The sequence below is a fragment of the Anguilla anguilla genome, chromosome 5 (genome assembly GCF_013347855.1).
Source record: "Anguilla anguilla isolate fAngAng1 chromosome 5, fAngAng1.pri, whole genome shotgun sequence".
Classification (NCBI taxonomy): domain Eukaryota; kingdom Metazoa; phylum Chordata; class Actinopteri; order Anguilliformes; family Anguillidae; genus Anguilla; species Anguilla anguilla.
The window spans coordinates 41,024,734-41,041,167 of record NC_049205.1 but is presented as its reverse complement, the minus strand read 5'-3'; the positions used below and the strand labels follow the sequence as shown (position 1 = coordinate 41,041,167).

The window sequence follows — 16,434 nt, the reverse complement described above, 5'->3', positions numbered from 1 at the left end:
TGAAGTCATGAAGTCACTGCCTTTTTTTTTTTTTTTTTTTTTTTTTTTGCTACTGTATTGCCACCTACTGGTGCGTGATGGTCATGTCAGGTCCTTTCCGTACTGTTGCCGTTTGCTCACACAGTGCTTTGTAATGGCTGCTTGTGATGTTTTTAATGTTGCCAGTTAGTAAATGAGCTCGTGCGTGTCCTAATCCTGTTCGCTCCTCTTCCCCTTTCCAGGCGTTGGCGCCGTCCGCTCCCTCTGTGATGCACCCTGGGATACCGTTGCAGACAGGAAGTGCTCAGTTTGGGTGCAGTGACTCCTTTCAGCAAACGCTCATCCTCTGCCCTCCTACTATTCAAGGTACAGCCCCTTTTACCAAGCATTCTATGCAGAAGGGAGCTGGACAGCCTCACACAATATCATATGTTTACTTACTATGAATCTCGTGAAAATATTGATGGTTTCTGGTATATACGCTTTCAATACAATTTCAGGGGAAAATGGCAGCTATAGTGGAACTAAGTGTGATTGTATAGAAACAGAAGCGTGTTTACCCCACTGCACTCTGGGATGGTTCATAAAATGCAAATCAGAAGCCGAGGTGTGCAGTTACATGCCTGTACACTCCTGCAGGAATCCCTCCCAACCCGAGCAAGCCTGCTGGCTATGCCGTCAGGATGGAGAACACTGTACCGCTGGTGACCCAAGCCCCGCCTGTTCAGCCCTTACAGATACGACCGGGAGTCATTCCACAGGTGAGTGACACATCCAGGGCTCGTTGGCGGGAGACTAATTCACGGATGATTGCACAGGTGAGGTCATTCACACGTGGTGATTACACTGGTGAGAGACACATTCGTTGATCAGTACACAGGAGAGTGACTCGGGAGTCATTACACAGGAGAGAGACTCGGGAGTCATTACACAGGAGAGATACTCGGGAGTCATTACACAGGAGAGAGACTTGGGAGTCATTACCCAGGAGAGTGACTCGGGAGTCATTACCCAGGAGAGTGACTCAGGAGTCATTAGCCAGGAGAGAGACTCGGGAGTCATTACCCAGGAGAGTGACTCGGGAGTCATTAGCCAGGAGAGAGACTCGGGAGTCATTACCCAGGAGAGTGACTCGAGAGTCATTACCCAGGAGAGTGACTCGGGAGTCATTAGCCAGGAGAGAGACTCGGGAGTCATTAGCCAGGAGAGAGACTCGGGAGTCATTACCCAGGAGAGTGACTCGAGAGTCGTTAACCAGTAGCGTGACACAGGAGAGAGACTCAGGAGTCATTACCCAGGAGAGTGACTCGGGAGTCGTTAACCAGGAGCGTGACTCAGGAGCGTGACTCAGGAGTCATTACTCGGGAGAGCGAGAGGTTCAGGAATCGGCACAAATAAGAGAGAAGCGCTAACGTCCTTGTGTCCTGCAGCAGACATGGTCCAACCGGGCCCAGCAGATTCTGGTTCCAGCCTGGCAGCAGGTGGCGCAGGTGGCACCCCCGCCCACCACGCTGGCGTCGGACACTGTGGCCGGCCCACAGAGACTGGGGGACTGGAGGTGAGGACAGGGAGGGCTGCCAAATTAGAACGAACCCTAATCCTGGTCCATTCGATCCTATCCTTCTCGGCTGTAGCATCGCTTTTGTACTGTTAACCTCGGCAGTGACATCAGCACATTTTACTGGGGATTTTAACTCTCGGCACCGTTCCGTGTGCTTACAGCAAAATGCGACCCCACGGCAACCATTACGGCACCATGATGCCCCAGCCTCTTCTAGCCAACCAGATGGGCATGTCGGCCCAGCCAATCAACATCGGCATCGCGCACGTTGTGTGGCCCCAGCCGCACGCTAACAAGAGGAGCAAGCCCTGTCAGAACAGGTGAGCGGGTCTGCAAAGCATGTCTTCTCTCACAGTACTTTCTTACATTTGCACAAAATGCACAATTGTTACAATGCTCTACAGTTTTATGAAAAGACTGTATAAAGGCCAGGATTTAAATGAAAGATGTTTACCATTATATTAATTATTCTGTAAGACGGCTGGAATCTCACTTGATTAACGCAACCTAATTAGAAGTTAGACTTCAAAATCTGATGCGTTCTTAAGTTGTTTGTTTGTTAACCCTGAATATGTAGCACAGTATTCCAGCAGTTCCAGTTTTAACGTCCCTTTTGCCTTACATGCTCATCGCTGCAGAAGCAACAACTTCCTGCACAACACCAACGTCCAGAATTCGGCATGCCAGTCCCCGAAGATACCGGACGCCGTGAAGGTCGCGAAGGAGCAGCCCTGCCCGGAGGCGGGGCCAGAGGCGGAGCCTGAGGCGCAGGAGCGGGAGAGGCGGAGCTACTGCAAGGCGGGGCAGGACCCTGAGGAGCTGACCGTATCCCACAAGCAGCGGCAGACGGTGATCATCGCCGACTCGCCCAGCCCCGCCGGCAGCGTCATCACCATCAGCAGCGACACGGACGCCGAGGAGGAGGAGGAGAGCGGCCCGAGGCACTCGCTGGGGGAGTGAGTCACCCTTCGGCGCCCTTTCGTCACCCGGACGCCCTTTGCCCTGGTCACATTGTACACATTAAACTGTGTACACAGCGGCTAAGTGCCATTAGCACCTCGCGGTGTCTCGCCCTGGGTTTTAGCCTGCGACATCGTGAACACGCACAGTGCCTCGAAACAGCCAGCCTAGCCTGTTAGCCTGCACTCATTAATCCAGTGCACTCGGGGTCAAGTAAATATAGCCGCTTGCATTACTGTGCAATAAAACATTGCAGTGATTTAGAAGAGCGCACGGTGTGTTCTGAAACCGTTGAACCAGATGTGCTTTCAGCCAGGCCGACGCAATGTCGGCTAACGTTCGCAAACAAGTCCAAACCTTTTCTGTTCGCTGTGAGTGTTAATGTTCGGAAGTTGGCAGCAGACAAAAATAGCTGCCATAAAGCACGTTTACAAGTTTGGTGTTACAGTGCATTTCAATAAATGTGGTATTTGCTCATAAAAACAGGACTGCAGGTAATCAGTGGTGAAAATTGTTCCCCTCCTCTTGTGTCCTTCTTAATTGAATCGTTACCGGTTCACAAATTAGAACCTTCGGTTTGAATGTGTTCAGCAGTAACTCTTACAAGGTACCACCATTTGCCCCAAACATTGACCGCACATCAGCTCTGTTGCAGACCTGGGTCAAATACGTACTTGTTTTTGGCTCACATACTTTTCTGTGCTCTATTGATCTTGCCTGGTGTAATTGAGCCTGCCAGTATGACCAGAAGGCACGGCTTACACTTTGAGAGTATTTCATTGGTTCCAGTACACCAGACAAGATCAGTAAAGCGTGGAAAAGTCTTTGAATCCAAAACAAATACGTATTTGACCCATGTCTGCCGTTTTGCTGGCTCCTCCTCTCGGTTGTAAAGTTGTGCATTCAAATTATGGCCTGAAATGTGTTGAGGCTAGCATGGACTGTGGCTAGCTTGTTTGACCCGCGTGACCGTTTCCTCCCCCCCCGCAGGTGCAAAGGCAGCCCGGACTGCGAGGCGTGTCAGAGCACCCTGAACATGGAGCGCGTGTGCTCCCTCAGCAGCCCCGACAGCACCCTGAGCACCAGCTCCTCCGCCTCCGCGCAGTCCAGCCCCTCCCCCTGCAAGAGGCCCAACAGGTAAGGCCGAACCCCCGCCTCGCCCCGCTCCTGCCCCGACACGCTCTGTAAAGTATGTGACGCGTCTGCTCGTTATTGCTTTAGCAGTGCGCTAACCGCGTGAACGGATGGTGCTGCTTAGCTTTGGTTTAGCACCAGTGCGTGGATGTGTGACAGTTTTTCCTGGATTTATTTTAATTAACCAGGCTTTAACTGGAACTGTGCTTATAAAGTACTTCAGATTAGTTTTTTTTAGTCAGTATGTTAGAACTATTCTTATGAAATACTTCATATGAGTTCCTTTGTTTCATTATGCTTAAGCTTGTTAGTTGTTTTCTACAGTATATACATAGAAAATGTACAACCAAACAGTGACAAAGAACTTTTCTGTTTGAACTTCTAATTCTAATTTGTTTTAATTAATAGTCATCAGCAAATCTAGTTTTCTCTGAGTTAGATTTGCTAGCATTGTTGTGACATGATTTGGAGCGTGATGTTCATTGGTCTGCCTCACGCGGGATTACATAACTAGATTTCCAGTGCCGCATAGTGAATTCTGAGTGCGATTGCTCTGGCCTGTCCCCCCAGCATGTCGGACGAGGAGCAGGAGAGCGGCTGCGACACGGTGGACGGCTCGCCGGCCTCGGACTCCTCGGGCCCGAACGAGAGCCCCTTCATGGAGAGCCGCTACATCAGCGACGGCAACCGGAACCGGGAGCCCCGCCCCGCCCGCATCGCCCCGGCGACCGAGCCCCGCAAGCCCGCCGTGCGCACCATGGTGGTCCCGCCCATGCGAGTGCACAACAACAACTCCATCGCCGACGAGCACGTGGTCAACACAGGTGACTACGCCGCCCGTGCTGTGAAATGGCCGCATTGTGAACAAACCGGCCGCCATTCCGGCTCCTGTAAAGGTCATGCAGCCGGTGAATGAAGCCTGCTTCCTGCAATCTGTAATGCTAAAGCATGACTTGCCCAGCCCTGTTCTGTCGTCATGTAGGTTTCCATTTCAACCCTAATAAGGTAATGTAAGGTTAGCCTGCGCATCCTTTGTGGTTCACAGACGCACTGCTCGATCGTGTTTGTGACGTGTACGTGGGTGGGTAATGCTGTGAAAGTGGATTAGAGCTGCTGTCAGTGGGTCAGATGCAATCACCGGTGCTAATGTCTGCTTTGCAGGTCACATGACTTGGACAGGGGATTGCCCCTCCTTTATAAGTCTGAGAGGCTATAACAGGTGAATGCGGGGGCTGCTGTGCTGCTACGGTCAGCCTGGGTTCCGTACGGTTTTTTGAGTGGATGCAATCAGTAACTGGTTCCCTTGTAAATCTCTCCTGCTCTTGTTTTCCGTTCGCTCTGGTTTGCCCGTAACTGAGCCTACAGTGAGAGATATATTACGCTGCCGCATCCCACCATACGGCCAAAAACTCCATTCGGAATGCATGTTATAAAGCCGAGTGTACGTCGCGGCTGCATAATGCTCTCATAACCGTTGATTGTGGACCTCCGTACGCGGTCGTCGTCGCTCGTGAAAACGAGACCTCTCCGCGGTGTGTGCGGGTTTGTGCGTGTTTTTTTTTTAACGAATGCTTACGTCAAGCATTATGAAGCATTATGCAGGTTTCGCGAAAGGCTTCATGCGAGCCTTGTAGCATGCATCGAAGACGCACATCAATCACCGTGACCTTTGGTTGACCCCACGGCCATTGGGATTGTGCTATTTCCAAACCCACTGAATGGCAGGTAATATATACGGCACTGTTGACGGGGTGACTGTAAAGTTTGGAATTGATATGCCCTGATATTGCGTTTCGTGAAAACGGCTCCCCGTCCCCCTTGGAGCATTCGCACATTTCTGAAACTGATCCGCACGTAAGCCCCAGCGCAGCTATATCGGCTTCGCGGGGGGGTATTTTTAGAAAACAGTTTCGTTTACAGCTATAAAGAAGTTTGCGGTTAGTTTCCAATTGGCTTTCATCACCCCCGATATTACTTTAAATGGGTCTTCTTAGAAATAAAACAGAAGTTACACTACACTTCCCCCCCCCCCATTAGTCAGTTAGGGCAAATTAAGGTCGGAATTGAACCGAACCTTCTACTCGCCGGCTAATCGCGGTAAAAGCCTAGCGCCAGACGCGGCTTCTCTGCTCGGGAGCGAGGGGAGGTGTCGTTGGAGCCGAAGCCGCTGCTGGCGCTGGGTCTTTTTTGGCGACCGAGGCGCTGGGTTGGAAGCTGGTTCCGGTTCGTTCCGGCCCGCGGCGTGCCTGCCCCGGTTGACTTGTTCAGAGCGAAGCGACCGGTTCGCTCCCCTTCGGCCTCCTCTTAACGTGTTTCGTCCGTGGTCTCAGCCTTAGACTCCTCTTGCCAGTCCAAGGGGCGCTGCGGGCCCGGGCGTCAGAACCACCACTCCACCCCCCTCCTCAACCGCCAGCACAAGATGACCTCGGCATTCCAGCAGCAACACCTGGGCTTTGGGCAGGTGAGCGCCCCTCCCCCTCCCCCTCCCCCTCCGCCGATCGTCCGGCCTGTGCCCAACCTGGGCGATTCCAGACCGCAGCGCTGCGGTTGACCTGAAAGGGGAAGAAAGTGTGATTTTTATCCCCTGGAGGGTTCCTCTGTACTGACGCAAATGAGCTGAGATCACTCTTCCCCCCCAGCCTGTCTTGTTTTGCGCAAGTTTGTCTGTTCTGTAAAACCTGCTATTGGCACAGCCCACTTAATGTCCGATCACAGACCATGTCCTCATGTTGTTAGCGTGGTGTACAGTTCACATGCATTTTTGCTTGTATTTCAAAACGATGTGTGTCAGTATGATGAGTCATAGCCCATATCAATGTGTGATCAAATAGCTGGCTATGAATGAATAGAGGTACCTGAACACCTGCCGTGCCCTCTTCCTCCTCCTGCTCCTAATCCTCCTCCTCCTCGTCTTCCTCCTCCTCCTCCTCCTCCTCGTGCAGGTCCAGCACTACGCCTCCTGCCACCAGGAGTGGAACGGAAACTACAGCCACCGGCGGCAGCAGGCCTACATCCCGCCCACGGTGCACGGGCACACCTTCACCCTGCCCCAGGGCAGCCCCAACCACACTACGGCGCACCCGCCGCACCCGGCCCTGCTGCCGTACCCGCCCTCGGGGCCCCTGGTGACGGCCGCGCCCGTGGCCCACATGCTGGCCTCGCCCTGCACCACGCGGCCCATGCTGCCGCCCGCCTACGGCATCTCGCACCCGGGCGGCATCGTGCACCAGGTGACCGTGGGCATCAACCACCGGCTGCTGCCCTCGCCCACCGTCCACCAGAGCCAGTTCAAGCCCCTCTTCCCGCCCCACTCCTACATCGCCTCGCCCGCCTACGCCGGCTTCCCCCTCAGCCCCACCAAACTCAGCCAGTACCCCTACATCTGAGCGGCGGGGCGACGGCGGGGGGGTGCGGCGGGCGCGCGGGCCACCACCCCCCCGCCCGCCGCCGGGGCCCCGGAGCGAGGCGAGCGCCGGCGCCAGGGAGCGGAGACGGCGCGGTTTCGGTAGCCGAAGCCGTGGCGCGGCAGAAATGGCTACTTCGGAATCATGCAGACCCGGGTGCAATCGAAACTTCGAGCTTTAAAGAGTTCTGGGGAGAAAGAGAAAAGAACGAAACTCACTTTTAATGTGTTTTTTGCACATTTGTTATACCTTCTCATTGGAATCTTCTACGGTAACTCCAAAACAGGGGCATAACAGGGGCAGGAGTCACATTTTTGCACCCTCTATTTTTCTATATTGCCTTCTAACTTGTGCAAGACACACATAACACGTGTAAAGCCATCCCAGTATCCAGATTTAGAGCAACAGATGCACATGTGTTCCCCCCCCCCCCGCCCTCCGTGCAGTGTGTTTGTTTAACTATTTGTATTTTTTCAGTGTCTTTGGTGTTTTCAATGTGGAGTCAATTAATGGAAAAGGCTGTTCCTCACACTGCATGTCTTGCATGGGCGAAAAATTTAATGGAAAAGATGCCTCGACGTTGCTCTTATCGTTCGTGTCCTGAAACTCGCTGCATCGTAAACTCGTTCCCACACATAGTGCCTTAAATATCAGAGGTTAATGTCAATGTTACCAATATATAAATGTAATGGACTGCAGCACTTGAAATTCAAACCTGTTGGTGCATTTTGTGTATGTGTATATATATTCACCCATATATATGCATAGATACGATGTATCACCTAGAGCAATGCTTACTTTTGCGTTCGGTGTATATCTGAGAAACACAAGCGAGTTTTTGGTTTTTGTCGAGACGGCATGCTTTGCTGTAGCAGATGCTTGCTGTTCAGTTTTTGTTTTCCTTTTTCTTTTCCCGACTGAACTAGTGTGCAAAGAGCAAACGTTGAATATTACTTAATATTTGATAATCAATTTCTATTTAGTATACTCTTACTACTAACAGTATTTATACTGTTCACTGAACTGCAATACAATCTAAATAATTGATTTGTTTTTTTATTTTAGAGTTTGGGGTTTTTTGAGATATTTAGAAGTGTGATGGGCATGGCTTTGGCTAGATAAAGACAAAAATGCAGATTGCTCTTTGATTCGTAGTAGTGGGTTCATCTGGGCTTGAGCAAACCATGCAGTATTTGATATAGATTTGTGTGCATGTGTGTGTGCGTGTGCGCGTGCGTGTGTGTGTGGTTTGTGTGTGTGTGTGTGTGTGTGTGGTTGTGTGCACTTGCGTGTGTGTATTTGTATGTGTCTACATGCACATGTGCACGTGTGTGCATACATATGTATGTGTGTGTATTTGTGTTTACACTCACATACATATATACACACACACAAATACGTACATACGTACATGCATGCATGCATACACACGCATACACATGCATATATCATATAATAGTTATTTAGTGTTAAAGCTTGAAATGGTGTGTTATATTGTGTGCAATTTTTCATTTATGCATGATGAAATTTTACTTATTTTCCCTTTTATTATACCATTTGTTATGGCTTGTTGGTGTCGACTGCTTATTTCATACATTCCGTCAGGGAGAATATATATATATGCTGTGTGCATTTTTTCGGTTTGGTTTAGTATGTGCGTAAAGTTTCGTCTTTACTTTAAATGAAGTTGCTTTTGCAGCACCAAAGACTGTAATTCATTTCCTAAGCAAGTGAGCTATTCCTCCTGCATAGACCTCAAGTATACTGTAGATTTAGAGATGGGGTTAATATAAAAAAAAGGTATTCAAAATGGTTGAGGCTATGTTTAGCTTTTGGGCGAGTAATATGTTGTATCATTTATCTTGAATGTATCATAGATAAGCTGCTATATAATGATTGCCACTTCAAATAGCTGTGAAATTAGGTGATTAACTTAGTTCCTACTTAGCGATCTTATTTTTGTATAGGTCTAATTACCTGAAATAGAAGTGGGTTTTTGATTTTAATATTTTGCTTTCATGTTTGGAGTGTCATTGTAACTACTGTATTGCAAATGATGGAAGTTAGTTGAATTTGTTGTTTTGGGGATGTGATTTTCTTTTTCTTTTTTTGCATCAGTATTTTATCTTCATTAACCCTTGGGCTCATCACTGCATATAAATGGATGTATTGATGTAACTTAATTTTTGTATGTTTTCATATTGGCATTTTGTAGACGTGTGTAAGGCTATAGCTTGCAGGATTGACTTAACTTTTCATTATGGCAGTTATATACTAACATACTGATACGGTTTACAGCAACACTGTATTCTATATTTATCAGTCAGTACAGTTGCAAAGGAAATGCCATGGCATTCTTCAGAACATTTCTTTATAATACACCACTAAGCACTTGTATAACTGTCAATAAGCTATAACTGGGGTCGGTTTAGGTGGGAATCATTGGCCTTTTTTTCCTAATGGAAATGAATTTGCAGTGTTCTGTTGAAAACGTTTGTCGATGACATGAATTTTGTGCGAGCAGTTTGTTTCAGCCCTTTAAAACACGACGCCCACATTGCGATGGACAGTTGTACATTTACGTTTTGTACGGATCCTTTGTACGTGTTCCGTGTAATCACAGATCAAAATTGTGCTTCAGACGCGTTTCCTTTGTATGTGTTCAATGTAATCTCAAATCAAAGTTGTGTTTCGTATGCGTTTCAGAAACAACTTTTTAAGTCACACCAAACGAAACCAATCACTTCAACCAAATAGAGAGTCGGTCTGTTTAAGGACGAGGAAGGAATCTCTGTTTTACGCGATTTCGCCACCCCTCCAGTTCTTTACGTTGTTGACAGTGTAAGCAGCACTGTGTTTGTGCCTTGAGTATAGGTGGGTCACTCGCTGAAGGATTGCTGATCCACCCCGCCCACCAGGTGCTGGGGGTTAAGCAACAATCCGATACAATACAAACCGACCGTGACGTAGGCTACAGCGCTACTCCAAAAGTGGCAGTTCGACCAAATAAACGAATATATAAAATACGCTCTCGTGCCATTCGGCGTCATTCCAGGGATGGAAAATACTACTTTTGCAGGCTGTCTTTAAAGCAGGGTGGCACAGGCCGTACAGGACAGTGGTCATTAAGGACATCTGTTATTTTAAGACACATTTCCTGTCTATAAAGTCTCAGCACGTTGCGACAGCCCATCGAGAAGGCACTTTAAGACGTTTGACTTTTACCAACCCATTTTAGGAAAAATAACTCCGCCAGCAAGTCAGCTGCAGTATTCTCATTTTTCCCGTAGCGACATTCTGCCGTCAAGTGTTCTTAGCTTGTCTGTAGTTATCGCTGTAAGTTATCGTTCGGTTTAGAAAACCCCTTCACATTTAAATTACTACTTAAACGCTGTATCAAATTAGTTTCTAATGCTGAACACACGAAACTTGGACAATAACGATAAAATGTTTCTTCCCGGTCCTCGTGAGAAATTATCTTGGTTGTTATAGGCTACACAGTCAGGGAAATTTGTTCAATGTTCTTATCACCCAGAACATCCAAGTCTCATTCAGAAAGCTTTACATATGCACTGTGAATGTACACGTGGAGTTTAAGGAATTTATGACTTACCTGCTTAAGAGTAAGTCCTTGGATTTTAATTGCTCATTGATAAACAACTTTTGCCTTTGTTAAACGACCTTTAATGCTCTGAAAGGACCACAACCATTGCAAGGGTTAATCAATGCCTTGATGGTAGCTGGTGTCAAAACAACACATTGGTCTAAATAAATATTAGAAAGGTCTACAACTGCAGCTTGCAAGAAGCTCTGCATTACTAGTTACAAAATCTAATTCATTTCAATCTGTTGCACCTTGATCTGAAGGAAACAGAAAGCTGGGTCTATAGTTGGCATTTCATTGCAGAAAAGGAAACAAAACTTATGAACTTGACAAATCACATGCTGTGTTATTTGTACTCTAATATGTATGTGGAATTTTAACTGTTTCTGTGTAATGGTATTTACCAGCAAATATGCCTGCACAAAATCTCCATGTTAGCCAAAACTTACCATAGGTGCAAAGTAAATCAGTTGATTATGTTTGTACAGACAGTAATCCTAGTTCAATTTAACCATCTGAAAAGGTTTTTAAAATCTGATAATACAACATTGCGTTGAAAACCGAATTACTTTTTTTTTTTTTTTACATGAAATATACCAAACACTGCAGTTTTTAAACGTCCCTTATTTATTTTTTTGCAGAATTCTATGTATCTGATTGGTGTTATTTTAAAAATGGAGTTAATTCAGGGTCTTTGTATTAATCCAATGTGCTACTGTATTAATCTTAAATCCTTACTACTTGGTTTGATTTGATTTTGATCTGTTTTTACAATTTCCCTTTTTTATTTTCAAATTAGCTGTGTTAGCAAAAGTTAATTCACACTGCAAGTTATGGAGTAATCTATTTAGATACACAGCAAATAGACTTGATTACTAAGTTTGAACCGTTACTGTTTTAATATTTGTGGCTTTCCTTTTTGTTTTTATTTGCTTTTGATTTTATGCTACAGTAGTTTGCCATGTAGCAATTGCACTGTGCAATATTTACAATATGAGGACTGGGAAAATAAATTTCTGGATGTAATGTCTCTTACAGTTTGCGATAGTATTTCTCTCTAGTTCTCAGTGATTTAAATGTGACCAAGCCTTATGTACTTTGTCACAAAAAGCGGGTTTTCCAGGTGACTCTTATGGTGAGTGTCAAAATAAGAATTTATGGTGTATTATTGTCAAGATTCACTTTGAATTAAAAAATATCTATTGCTGCAGCAAACTGACATGCTATGTTCTTTTGACTGAGTTTTGCATAGAGAGGGCACTGTTTGTTTCTTTTCAGACTGCTAGTCTTACTTTCACGACCCCCTCAAGCCAAAACATTGACTGAGCTAAAAGGGATTAGAGAAGTACATCGACAGTGATTTCATAATATCACAGCATATTTTTCATTTCATGAAACCAAAGTGTACCCATCACATTCTTCTCCCATTATTATAACATTACAATGGTGTGATATAATGCCACCTCATTATGAGTAGGTTGTATGGTAATTCAGTGCTTTTCCATATTGGAATATATTTTCAAAACCGACGCATATTTACAGTACTTTGAAGTATACCATTTCTGTAAGAAAGCTAATGTCTTACAGTAATACTGTAATGTGACGTGGATTTTTATCTGCAATGACAAAAGCTTAATTACAACATTCTAGATGTGGTAACGCTATTTAAGTGGCCCTATATAAGAAGTATATCACTTCATAAATTGTATGTAGCACTTTCACAAGCTCTGCGTAAACATTCATAAGAGATCATGTCAGTAACCTTCACTAAGCATATAGTGTGTCACGTGACTGCTGATGCAGCAAATGTCATTACCATGATGCAAGAGGTTCTTATGTGGACAACCATAAATTGGCATGGCAAGTTTCATGTAACTACAGATGAAGTCAATCACATTGGCATGTCATACCATATCTGATTGGGCAACTGCTGTCCCCAGGATCTGCTTGCATAAAGCATTCATGTTACACTTATATAAGATCTACATGATGCTGTCCTTGGTTAAAATGGCACTATGATTGTTGACTGACTGCCATTACAATCCTATCTTTCAGACGCTGGGTATCTTTTTTGGTGATGCACTACCCGGTCTGCACCGCAGCCGTCTTCAGTTCTTGTTTCTGGGGCGTTTTGCCTTCAGTCTTGTCTTCAAGTGAAATGCATGGATTCAGGATATGTGATTGACTTTACCAGTCAAGAGCATTCAACTTTTCGGCCCTGGAAAAACTCCTTGGTTGCTTTAGCAGTTAGTTTGGGCTCATTGTCCTGCTGCAAGATGAAGTGCTGTCCAATGCGTTTTGAGGGATTCGGTTGGATCTGAGCAAAGATGTTTCTGGACTCTTCAGAATTCATCTTGCTGCTGTCCGCAGTCACATTACCAATGGAAACACGTGAGCCAGTTCCAGTGGCAGCCATACTGTCCAAGCCATAACATTACACAGTGTCACATATGAAGGGAGTGCTGGATCATGAGCAGTTCCTTTATATCTCCACAGTTTCCTTTTTCCATCACTTTGGTATAGGTTAATACTTGCCCCATGTGTCCATAAGACTTTGTTCCAGAACCCTTAAGTTTTTTTATGTACCTTTTAGGAAACTAATCTGGCTGTTCTGCTCTTGAGGATTACCAGTGGTTTGCATCTTATGGTGAACCCTCTGAGGTTATGCTGGTGTAGTCTGCTCTTTATGGTAGTCTTTGACATCTTTGCCAACATCCCGGAGAGTGCTATTGATCTGTTCGACAGTCAAAAAGGGGTTTTTCCTCACAACTGGAAAATTTTCTTTGATCATCCACTACTGTGGTCTACCGGGTTCTTTGCTATCTCTGAGCTTACCAGGGTGTTCTTGATTGTTAACAGCATATCAAACACTTGATTTTGACATGCCCAATGTTTTATCTATGTCTAATTGATTTATTCAAATTGTTTTGCCTCCTGTTGTCCTGCTTTACTGGCATTGACAGTTATTTGGTGCTCATTGAGAGACTACAGCAACAGACTCGAAATGCAAATTCCACACCTAGAATCAACTCTAGACCTTTTGTTAGCTTCCTTGTATATAAAATAATGATGCAAAGGTTCCCCATTACTTTTGTTCTTGTAAAATGGGGTACTATCTATTAAAAGGGCTATAATTCCAGATCATTTGATATTGATGTAAATGCCCTAAAAGTAAAGCTGTGACAGTCCGCACTTTAACTTTGCAGTATATTCATTACTTTATTTCAAATCCAATGTGCTGGAGTACAGAACCAAGACAAAAAAAATAATAATAATAATTGTCACTGCCCCAGTACTTTTGCATTTACCTGAAATTACATACCTAGCTTGTTAATCTTGCTGCCATAGTTGCAAGATCTGAATACTGTAGATGCTAGTTGTCTATAGACCTTTTGGTTATGGATTGTTGTGATGTAAGAAGGGTTTGATGACACTCATCTCAATCATCTATGATTTGAGAATTTAAAACTGAAGCAACATGCTTAATTCATCCTGAATTTTTTAAGCAAATTACTAGTTTTTGTGAAATTGGGTAAAACCAAAAAGTGAAGCAGGATGTTGTTTCAACACAACATTGCCACCTTGTGGGTATAACCAGTAATGGATTAATGCATTTTTTTAACATCAACATATCAAGGTTGAATCATTGATTGATCTTCCCCTCTCACAGTTTAGCTGACTTAGACATTCCATGAATCAGCGCATTGTACCATCATATATGACTGAAGTACTTACCTGAAGAGAGAAAGGAGAAATAAATAAGGGGGCATACAATGACATCAAATCAAAACTACTGTATGTTTGCACCAAAGACAGTCTGACAGAACGTGGCATAAAAACTCACACAAAAATAATGGAAAAAATCTTTTACAAGTACTTTAAATATTCTCCATCATAATTACAGCTGCACTACTCAGCCTGAAGCAGCCGCCCAAACAAATGGAGTAATTTCCCTTCACTGTAAGCCTGGTTGAGGTACGAGGTAGGGATGACTACTTTTCTGTCTGATGAATGTTTTATCCTGCAGTAATGGACTAATATGTCACGAAGGGAGGAAGCACCTCGATATATATAATGTGAAGATGAGGGAGGCATAGCTATGATATGTTATTCAAGGAATACTGAAAATGCAAATATGATCATTGGACCTTGTGCATATGTTGACATGAAAATTGCATATATATATATATATATATATATATATATGAATAATACACAAAAAATAAATAAAACGCATGAATTCAAACATTGAATCAATATTGCTACAAACATGCCAGTGTGAAAAGGTATCACATGGCATTTTTTATTATGAAAAAATGGAGGATTGCAACTTTAAGTGGTATATGTATCTGGGCTCAGTCTTTTATTGTGTGCATGTACTATATGTAATTTCTATACTGTAAGTGAATGTGTTATTGTTGAATGAGAGAAAAATTTGATAAAATACAAGTCATAAAAAACGATTGCACCACAATACACCAGGGTGCAGCACAATTCAGTTAGAAGTGAGTTACTATTTGCATATGCTGAGTCCCATGCTTCTACAACGGTCCGGATACATAATATTCCTGAAATAGTTTAGGGAATTTGTTATTTGAACATGGCACAAAATGAATTCCAAGAGAAAAACAGGCCAAGTGCTATATACAAGCACGTAATGAATGTTACATATTGCTTTTTTGTTTTTATACAACTGACATCAAAGCTGACATTGATATTAAACAATAAACATACAAAAACCTGGTAGGTAATTCATGTTCAATTTTATAGTAGACTACATCAGTATATTCAGAAATGGGAGTTTCAGATCTTTTTTAGAGTGTATTTCGCTAATGGTTTACAATTATTATAATAAGTTATATTAAAAAAGCGAAGCTGTAACCTTGGCATGTTGCAAGCTGTAACACTGGCGAGGTGGTATTTTCATCATGCATTTTGAAGCACCCGAGTTCTTCGGTAATATTCTGACTTGTCGTGTGCCGATGACACACTGCTGGGGGTGTGCCAGTCAAGACTGAGCAGTGGACTGCATTTGTGGTGCAGCTCATGGCAATTTTCTGGCCCGTCTGGTTAGCGATTTCCACACTCGCCACCTGACTGCTCAGACCAGGTCTACGGCAAGGGGTCTAAATCGCAGCCCAGCAGAGGGTGGATTGCTAATTTCAGGGCTTTCCCATGCAAAGCGTGTATGATCACAACCTATTCAAAAGCCAATCAACAGTTTTTGTGGATCATATGCTGTCTAGTTTGACATTGTAAAAATCCTACAAGCAGGAAAAATGCATACTTTGCATTTATGGTTCATTGTTCTTTTTTTTTTTTTTTTTTACATTTTAATTCCTTTATTTATTTATGTTTTCAATAGTTTATGACTGTTCTTATACTGAACTCTGGTCCCAGGGTGCTGTATTCTTATACCCATCTATAATACGAAGAATGACAGTAAACACAACTTGAGCTTGAGGAATCTTTTAATTTAAATTATGTGCCTGTTGCAAAAATAAATGTGTGCCATAATGCAACAAAAGTAACATTCTGTGACTATTTCCAAAAAAATTATCTTCATAAAAGGCTTAACAATTAACTAATTAGGCTGGTTACATCCACATATGTATCAGTAGTAGGCCTAATATAAAAGTGGCTATTATTAAATGATTTGTTCATGACAACCCTGCAAATTAAGGAGGCTATTTGTAGAGACAATTCAATGAACATTTGACAAATCGCTCAGGAGAAGAATTAGCCTGTTTGGTACGGGAGAAAAAGCTCTGTTATATTTCTCTGAATTCTTT

General features: G+C 44.2%; 1 protein-coding gene across 1 annotated transcript in view; it reads left to right on the top strand.

The window, feature by feature from the left end:
• Nucleotides 1–7,086, top strand: part of LOC118226741 (homeodomain-interacting protein kinase 3-like) — a 50,058-nt gene extending 42,972 nt beyond the window's left edge. The window contains 9 exon segments of the mRNA XM_035416578.1: nucleotides 222–345; nucleotides 619–740; nucleotides 1,413–1,537; nucleotides 1,702–1,860; nucleotides 2,179–2,496; nucleotides 3,491–3,637; nucleotides 4,205–4,458; nucleotides 5,965–6,095; nucleotides 6,577–7,086. Of these exon segments, the coding sequence (XP_035272469.1) occupies nucleotides 222–345; nucleotides 619–740; nucleotides 1,413–1,537; nucleotides 1,702–1,860; nucleotides 2,179–2,496; nucleotides 3,491–3,637; nucleotides 4,205–4,458; nucleotides 5,965–6,095; nucleotides 6,577–7,020 (1,824 nt within the window). The 3' untranslated portion in view covers nucleotides 7,021–7,086.
• The last annotated feature ends 9,348 nt before the right edge of the window (nucleotides 7,087–16,434 follow it).